The sequence below is a fragment of the Fulmarus glacialis genome, unplaced genomic scaffold, assembly GCF_000690835.1.
Source record: "Fulmarus glacialis isolate BGI_N327 unplaced genomic scaffold, ASM69083v1 scaffold10879, whole genome shotgun sequence".
Taxonomy (NCBI): Eukaryota; Metazoa; Chordata; class Aves; order Procellariiformes; family Procellariidae; genus Fulmarus; species Fulmarus glacialis.
This window is the reverse complement of record NW_009232636.1, coordinates 60106-69624: the sequence shown is the minus strand read 5'-3', so window position 1 is coordinate 69624 and position 9519 is coordinate 60106. Positions and strand designations below refer to the sequence as shown.

The following is a 9519-nucleotide window of genomic DNA, read 5'->3' as shown; positions in this document are numbered from 1 at the left end:
ATAGCAAAGCCAGAAGGTCAGCTTTTGTGAAATCTGTAGTTTAACCCACCCTGGGAAAGTCTCCCTCCACTGCAGTATCCAGTCATTGCAGCTCCTTTCTCTTTTCCTGGGTCATAAACACTGCTTCCGAGGTCCCAGCGACAAAAATAAGGGTGGGAAACCTCATGTTGTGCCTTGTAATGGTAGACGTGATTACAAGCACAGACTGCTGCCTCTATGGGTCACTTTGTGCTGTGGACAAATGATACTTAGGTTAGTCATTTAAACCACCTGTCTCGTACAGCCACATTACAAGACACCCCACAGCTTGGGTGCTGCTCCATCTGGCACCTGAGACAGGAGATGCAATGACGTACATAAGCACTTGCATTACCAGTTTCAGGGCTAATGCTGCTAACCTGTCATCCTCATGAAATTCCCTCCAAGCCTGCTCTGACTAACAGCGATCACAGGCACATGCATTATAGAGTGGAGTATCTGCTGCAGGCTTCATGGATCTCGCTTCTTTTTCCTTTTCAGGTTACCAAAAATGAACGACAGGTGATGAAGCCATTGTATGACAGGTATCGCTTGGTCAAGCAGATCCTCTCCAGAGCCAACACCATCCCTATCATTGTGAGTAGAGCGTTCTTTTGGGGGCTATTTCTTTGGTTTTGAGCTGAGGAAACAGGAATCACCACACTTCTGCATACAACACAGTCACTACAGCCAAGTCCCAACCTCCCTTATCGTTCAAAGACCAAGCAAATGAGTGAATCAGTGACACACCGTATACTGAAGTCGGGCAAAGCTGGTCAAGGGACTCTAGTGCCCACCCATGAGCCATGGGGCACATCTCAGCTTGTGTTGTTTTTCCTCTTTCCATCGGGCTGCTGCTGTTATTGCATCATCTTGTGTTTGGCTACAGCCTCACTTCCCTTTCCTTACCAATCCACTCTGAGCTGTAGGTCTTCCGTGCTGCTGGGTTACACAGGATTGTATGTCAGGAACACAGACTTGTGTGGGTCCCACAGAAGATGCCAGTCTCCTTGGCTGAGAGAAAGGGCCAACAGTCTCCTAACCCTTCATTTGTATTAAAGAGATCCTGCAAGTGGTAGATATTCCCTCATGTGAGGTGGTGCTTTGGCAAGGAGGCACTGCCACCAGCAAGGAATCCAATGCACCCCTCTAGGGAGCAAATGCACTCTCTCTAATTTTAGACAACTTTTGTAGGCCACTTTTTAAAAATTATTTGATCTAAAAAGTACACACAAAATACTTTTAGCCTGTCTATGGAAAGAGAAGTGTTTTATGATGGTTCCTGTTTACTCTCTCTGTCATGTATGATCCTTTACTTTTTTTGCTGTTCCCAAGCAGTGCTCGTGTCCTGGCCGCTTTTTGTAGACTGCCAGTGAAATGAGTGGACTGGCACAGCATTACTCAGTGCAGTCACACTGAGAAGTGGGGGTTTTTCCTGCAAATAGTGGGAGGTGGTCCTGCATTTAAAACAAAACAAAAAGCTGTTCCTCCTTGAATATGTAAAGTACTCCCCAAAATGTGTGCTGTGAAGATGGTGCTGGCAATCAGAAGGAAGAAACCATGTAGCTGTGCATGGGCAGTTTAAGGGAAAGCTCTCAAAAGAGAGCTCAGGTCCTATTTAGACAGAAAACTGAAATTGCACAGTTGCTAGCAGAGGAGAGACAAGACTGGCTTTCCCCAGCCCCTCTAGTGTGAACAGTGAGAGGCTCACGCAGAGGCAGGATGCATTTGAAAATCCAGCTCTACATCATTAGGCACTTCAGTGAAATCAGGCTCCTGGAAAGCAAGCCTGGAGAGTCTAGCTGGGCTTACATTGTAGCTCTGGAGAGCCAGCCAAATGTTGTGTGTGTGTCTGGGCCTCGGGCTGGGGATTATTTTCTTGCAGCCTTTACTTTGTAGTTCCTGCCCAGCTAGTATTCCAGCATCCAAGCTTTTTTTCTTAAAAGTGTTCCTTGCTAAGCAACGTCCTGAGAGAAAACAGCCCAAGGTCCATGGGGTTTGCCGGGCATGTTTTTCTTCTTTAAGAAATAGATTTTTCCTGATAGTCCAGGGATGAGCTGAGAGTGAATGTGTGGGTGAGAATGAGCTGAGAGCAGGTGGTGGAGGAGAAAGGGATTCATAATGTAACGTACTTGTTAACACCTGTCACAGGGTTCCCCCTCCAGCAAGCGGAGAAGCCCTTTGCTGCAGCCAATTATCGAGGGCGAAACAGCTTCCTTCTTCAAGGAGATAAAGGTGAAGACCTCCAGCTGCTAACTAATTGCTCAGTTTGCATCAATTTTCCCCTTATACCAATGAAAGACAATGATTGATTGATTTTTTTTTTTTTCATCAGTGTTGATTTTTTTGCAGTGTCCACCTGAAAAATCAGTAGCTGCTTTTAAGCCTCGCCAGTTCTGATCAAATTCTTCCCTTGTCGTAGATAAAACTACAGTATTTCCTTGGCTTTGCATTCTTTCCCATCCTTCTCCTTCCCCCTCTGCCTGCACATAATATGTTTTATTTTGCTTTAAAAAAAAAAAAAGTCACAATTACCTTTGTGTGTTGCTTTTTTCTTGCTTTCCTCCTTTCTTTTTAATGACACTAACTTGTTTTGTGGTAGTTTCTCTCACTCCAAAGCTCTGTGGCTTGCACACAGCACCATGGCAGGAATGAGCTCTCACAAAACTAACACTCGCACGTGGAGCCAACCGGGGCACTTACGGGATGCATACCTACTCCCATTCATGTGCTTATTTTATCCAGGGCTTTTTGTCACCACCTTGTGAATGGTATTTCTAGCCAAGTCACCTGAGGATGGAAGTAAGAACAACTCGGTTCTACTAGTTAACACTTGGTCAGATTTGGATGGCAGGATTCTTGTGTTTCTTTCTCATGCTGCTGTGGGGTAGTAATTCTTGGTGGTGAAGACTGCTACAATATCGGGCCTTCTTCCCCTGAGAAGAAGGGAAGTCCAACGGTTGACCAGAACATGCAGCGTGGAGCTGGGCCCTGTCTTGCTTTCATTACCCTTGCAATGTAACAGGGGAAGAAAGTGCTTCAGCACACTTGGGTCACTTATCCGTTACCCAGCCAGAGTTTGGTTAATGGTGTAAATACTGCAGATGTAGACATCCAAGGTGATTTGATTATTAGGCAATTATGGTAGATTGTATATTAATGGACTATTCAAGGTACATATTCATTAAAACCAGACTGCAGACTGAAGATGTTAATCTGCTGTTAATTGTCACTGAGCCCTCAGTATTTTCTAGATAACTGCTGGATCAAATCTGCGATAGTGGTGGAGGTATTTTTGGTTTTGTTTTTTTCTTTTAGTGTGTCCTCTATTTTTTACCTATGCTTTCACCCAGAGTCAATATCAATTATGGTGATCTCTGATGACCAGCATGCCTGGTGCTGCGCCGGGGCAGCATCACACCAGCTCAGCAGTGTCCTGCAGGGAATACAAACCTTGAGAGGTCTCTGACTGAAGATTGGGGTGACAGCCTTAAGCCCATTAACACTTACAGGCCTGCTAACACTTAAACGGGGCCCTGTGAAGCTGCTGTGGCAGCTTTGCACTGAACTACACTCAGAACTAAAGAGAGGAAATTGCCGAAAGGCCCCGAAACTTACTCCCTGCATAGGTCCACTATGAGCAGAGCACTACCTATTTTAACGGGCTCCTGACACTATCAGGTTTTTTGATTTGGGGTTTTTTTGAAGCATTTGGGAGAGTTGGATAAAAGCTTGAAAGGTGACTTCAGGTGAAGCCTTACCAAACATTTGGGTACAGTATCTTGAATATTGTCTGTGTAGTAAAAGTCATTGGGAAGCTTGTTTGCTGGGAGTGCTGATGATGGGATGCTCTGGAGATTTTATATTTGTAACTCTGGAAAATTTAAATGCCTCGTGATTGCTTGAAGATCCAAGCACGTGCAAGCCAAATGGATCTAGTCAATGAAGATCATTCTGGTTCCAGGTATAAATGCCAGTGCAGATTTAAAATAAGATTCCCGTGTTGACACTTGTTTAAAGCGAAGGCCTTAGATGGTCATTTCCATTTGAGTTCTCACTAAGAATCCTTTTAATTTGCTCCTTTGTTTTAAACAGCAAAATGCTTTAAGAGGTCTTGTGACAGCCAGATGTAGTGTTTTGGCACTGAGGTCTAAAGAAGTGAAATTTCTACACTTTCTTTTCCTCCCATGGGCTTCCATTGGCAGGCGGCTCGCTCCTGAGCTCTGGGCCAGAGTAATCCTTGCTGGCTTGGGCAGCGCGCTGGTGCCCTGGAGTGAGGCGAGTGAGAGACAGGCTCATGGGCGTCTATGGGGAAGAGACTGCTGCCAGATTTATAGATTCAAGTTACACCTTGCATCTGTCCTCGGGAGCAGTTTGTCACACTGCTTATGAAAACTATCCCTTTCCTTTCTCTCCAAAGGGGGAATCCAGAAGCAACTTGCTCTCCCAGGAAAGGGCACGGGAGCTCCTCCTTTGGTGCCAGAGAGATTCCCCTAAAATAACGCATACCATTTTTACTGCTTACATTGACTTAGCAAATCGTCCTTTGCTAATTGCTAATTGATGCAGCAGGATTGGCGTTCCCCTGCTTCAAGTCCTAGTTGCCCTTACGCGGCAGGGCAGGACAGCATGCTTGGGGAATGGTAAATGGCAATGAGCGATGGTTGCCCTTCCCCAGCCCAGTCTGAAGTTGTTTGCAGGGTTTAAGGACAATACGTGACTGCTGTTTTGTGCCTTCTGTTTAAGCTATATAATTTACATCTGGAGAAATGGTCTTACCTAATCGTATGATAAATATTGCTTTAACTTTCACAAGTTCCCTGCAGATTTTCCTGAGATGTTTTCAAACTTCTGTGTATCTTTTATTATTATTACTCAAAACTTCCCTCCAGCTAATCTTTTTTTCATCCTCAAGCCTCCATCTTGGTTGTAATTCTCAGCCTGTGGCTTTGCATTGCGTTTTCATGGCTTAGAGCTTTAACATAAAAAGAAAACTCTGGGCAAACTCTGATTTGATGTAAACGTATGCATTTATAAATCATTGACTTTGAGGATTTAAATGGACTATGCCAGGTCCTAGTGTTACTTTCTCCCCTTTTGCTTGAAATGTGGGAGCAATCTCTTAGGAATAATTGAACTATTCACAAGGAATCGCATGAAAAAAGTAAAAAAAAAAAAAAAAAGGCTTCTTGTGCAACAATATATTTTTGCATATACTTCAAGACTTCAGTGATATTAGCCCTCAAAAGCTTTTAAAGAGATGCATGTGCTTAGATCCTTCCTGGCTAGAGTTACATGGTTGTAAAATAAATATATATACACATACATACATACATATTTAAGAGACTCACTGTCCGTGCTGGCATTTATTACCTTCCTCTAACGCTCATGCCTCATTCCTTATATTAAGGTTGAAAACTGCCTTTTAGAAGTGTCTCTGTAAGTAAGAGAAAACTGGGCCCTGTTCCCTGAAAATCCAAAGGATATCTGGACAGTGTTGCAGGACAAGCCCTACATTTGAGAATGCTATGAATGAGCAAGTACCAAGTGCAGCAGAGACTTCCAAATCTTGTGCCTATAAATTTTGGACAAAATTTGAATGCAACCAATTCGTCAGTGTATTTTGGGGAAATTGCACTCGGCAGAGTGTTTCCACTCAAGTTTTTAGCATATTGCAGCTAAATGGTACAGAGCTGATGTCAGGAACACGTTAGCAACAGCAGTCCTTTTACAGTCAATCATATCCCACGTTTGGGCCATTGAAAGACTGATCTGAGCTCATTGATATCACTGTATGAGCAGCTGAGGCCTTGAATTCAGCCGTTAGAGAGAGCTATTGAGCTGCATCTATTGAGAGAATATTTCGCATTTTAACCTGGCAGTCTGTATGTAGGGAAATGTAGAGGATGGCAGGTATGCTTTACACAGTGTGCATAATGGCTGTAAGCATTTTTATTTACATCAGAATACATAAATTAAATAACGGGTTGCTAAGAACCCCAGGTATTTTTTCACTCAGTTTTGTCGCCTTGCGTCTCATTAACCAATCTGAGTTGGTGGTCGCAGTTTCTCTGACGTGCTTTGGCTATAGGGTGTCTTACTGGTGGTCTTCTGGTGTCCTGTATTGCTTAGTGATTAAAGTGCTTGCTCTGTCTATCCACTTTTCATATCTGTTCCCCGGTGCATGTGGTGAAAGGAGGTACCTGTTTCTGAGAAGGGAAGCAATAACCTATTCTGTTATGGGGGTGCTCTGTCCCTCTCTGTAGGAGGAAGAGGAGGGGTCCGAGGAGGACAGCAACGTGAAGCCAGATTTCACAATTACCATGAAAACAGATTTCAACGTGCGTAGCTTCTTGGATCAACTAGAAGATGATGCTGACGGCTTTGTTTCCCCAGTGGATGATAAGATGCCATCTAGGAGCAATCAGGATATGGGGCTTTCAAATCTCCATGAAGCATCCATGTATGTTGAATTCACAGGCAACTTCAAAAAGTTATTTCTTGCTAAGATAGCATTTTATTTGTCAGAAAAGTGTCTAAATTTTTTTTTTCCATTTATGATCTGAGTCAGAAGTTTCTGCACTTTATTTTCAAATGCAATAGACCTTCGTATGAAAGGGTTTGGGAGAAAACTACCTTGTCCCGATACTGGTACTTGACTTCTGCATCTTTGGATTCTAGCACTAAATAGTAGCTCCACTTCACCAGTGGCAAGTGTTTATCATGAAAACAACCCTGTACTCTACAAGATTTTTAAGGTTTTGGAGAGGTCAAGTTGAAGTAGCTTTGCTAGTTTCAAGCACCTAGGTCTGATGCAAACACACGTAGGTGGTAGCCTTAAGTCGTGACCATTGAATCTCAATCCTATAAAAGTCACTAAAACCAGACCCACCTTCAGCAAGTAAGTTTCATAGAAGTTAGTGGTGAATAGTGAAATGTGCACTTGACCTCCTTAAAGGCTTCAGCTTAAGTTTATAATCATTTTGCTGAACTAAATTCAGAGAGCTTTTTGTTACAAGTAACATCAGGTTGCCAAAGCTGCTTGCGGGAGCAGCTCCATTGCTTGGCATGTGTACAACCATACATTTGTAGATTTACTGTATGTTTCCTGTTATAATTGTGTACATATGTATAATCTTGTTTATATTTAAACCCAACAGCCCTGAACTCTTAGAGCAGCTCCAAGAAGTTAGGGAAGAGAAAAAGCGAATCAGAAAAAAATTGAGAGACTTTGAAGATAATTTTTTCCGACAAAATGGAAGGTAACAATTTCTCAGCTGTCTTTCTGTCCTTCAGCTACTTTTAATCTGTTTGTCATCTACAAAGACCTCCAAATATGGAAAGTTACCTGAATTCACTGTTACATATTTCTTCTTAATCATCATCCGTGTTTTACCCACATTCATTACCATGCCCATTAAAATGAATTACCTCCCCCACCCCTCCACTTCAGGGTCCACAGCCTCTTTGAAAACGTTGTCTTAGGACAAGCAGTGGGAAGCAAAAGTACAGATTGTGAAAATCCAGCTGCTTTTAGCACAGCTGACAGGAATGATGGAAGAGTTTCTCAGTGATAGAATAATTGGGTTTTTTCCTAATGATGTATGTTTAGATTTCTGTCCTATTCTTGCTTGTCTGTGAGGTATTCAGACACTAGTTTAACAAGTGTTTCTGCTTTAGTGTAGCTGGGTTTATTGTTTTCAGAAAATGTCCTTCATTAATGAGCTGGTAGAATGTTTTAATATATTTATATTCTTAAGTTATCTTGTTAGTTTCTTGCCACCGGCCATCATCCTTAGACGTTCTTGTAAAATCACTGAAAACTTAAAAGTTTCATGTAAGCTAAGAGAAATCTGATCAGATACCATCTTCCTTTTCACAAGTGTGCCTGTTCATTTAAGTGATGTGGTGCCAAGCCAGGAGAAGCTGTATTTTATTTTGCCGTGCTAGCAGGCTGACATTCAGATGGCTCCTGAAATGTTTTTCAACTGTTGTGTAGAGGAGGCTGGCGATTTCAGAGAAGTAGGGCATGCTTCAAATAAGGTTTTGCATTTGGGACCATGGGATTGCGTTCAGCCTCAATATGCAAGCGTCCCATGCTTTGTGGGGGCAGTTTGTTTGTCCCCCCCCCCCTTCTTTTTTTTTCCCCCCTCCTTCTCTTCTCCTCTCAAAGGAGAAAAGTTTTGGGTTTGTTCCCTGATAGGGAGTGGAGGAGAGGAGCTGCTTTGTAGGTCTTGTTGGGGGACGGAGGGAGGCTGCTGAGGGAAGACATCCTGTTACAGAAATCCTCATGATCTGCTTTTACTCCCACTAGGAATGTGCAGAAAGAAGACCGCACTCCTATGGCTGAAGAATACAATGAATACAAGCAGATCAAGGCCAAACTGAGGCTGCTGGAGGTCCTGATCAGTAAAAGAGATATTAGCTCCAAGATCATGTAAAGGAGGAGATTGTTTTTGCCAGTAAACAAAGAGGAGAGAGCACCAAATGGACAAATGCATGAAGTGGATGCAGCGGGAGCCTGGCTGGGGAGAGCTGAGGAGCTCCCTGGGAACTGAAGGGCCATTCCCAGAGGCGGGAGGGGGAGGAAAAGTGGCTTTCCATCACTCTCTACACTTGCTGTTGCCCACTCTTTCTCCAGGTTTGATGCCCAAAATGGAGTTTGCCAGTGTAGGAGACACAACGCTGCGCTCAGTGACTTCACTGAAGGGATCCTTCTGTTTTGATTTGCTTACAGATCCTGTAATATTTAGAATATCGAAGCCAGCCATGCTGTTCTTTTTTCCCAGGATATCATAGCAAGAGGCAAAGTAGGATGAATAGTGATTAAATCATCATATAGCTTCTACTTTAGTTTAACAGACAAGTGCCCTGACTGATCTCATGTGAAGGCACAGGTCAGATGGCACCAAGACTGTTCTCTTGTAGCTACAGTAAAGATTTGCTCAGACTTTTGATCTGACTGTTTGGAGTCCAACATCTTCTGTTGCTCTAGATAAATGCTGTAAGAATCTCCCGGTCATCACCCAGAGCTGGTGTGAGTTACAGTTTTGCTTAGGCTTGAGTTGGGTTTTCTTCCCACTTTTTTGATGGCCAATTCAACTGAAGTAGAAGAAAGTACTTGGATCTGTTTGGGATAGCGAAGAAAATGAGCAAGGTTCTTGCCGGCTTGTTCCGCTTGGAAGGTGATGCTGTAACATTATGACTATGTTCAGGCAACTGGTAGGAAAAGAGGTTTTAAAAGCTTTAAGTCAGAATCCTGTGGGATTTTGGTAGCTGATCAGTTAAATGTCTGGTGTCAAGTATCTGGAAGACCCACCCCATTAGTACCTGTGCTTCATCATCTGATACAGACATAAGAGTCCAAGCTGAACAGTCCATGTGGGTGTCATACATACTTGCTAGCCTAGATTTTGTTCTTTTATGTACACTGTCAATCAGACTATGTGGGCTGCAGCAATGACACTGTGATGGTGGCAACAGAGGATGGTCTTTCTTCCC

At 43.2% G+C, this 9519-nt stretch overlaps 1 protein-coding gene across 1 annotated transcript; it reads left to right on the top strand.

Moving 5' to 3' along the window:
• Positions 1 to 519: 519 nt before the first annotated feature.
• LOC104082034 (protein FAM13A-like) lies at positions 520 to 8459 on the top strand (the record flags this gene model as incomplete). Its single annotated transcript, XM_009584986.1, has 5 exons — positions 520 to 615; positions 2170 to 2253; positions 6285 to 6481; positions 7179 to 7280; positions 8333 to 8459. Coding segments are annotated over 5 exons (606 nt in total), but the record flags the coding sequence as incomplete, so codon positions are not given.
• Between the last annotated feature and the right edge of the window lie 1060 nt (positions 8460 to 9519).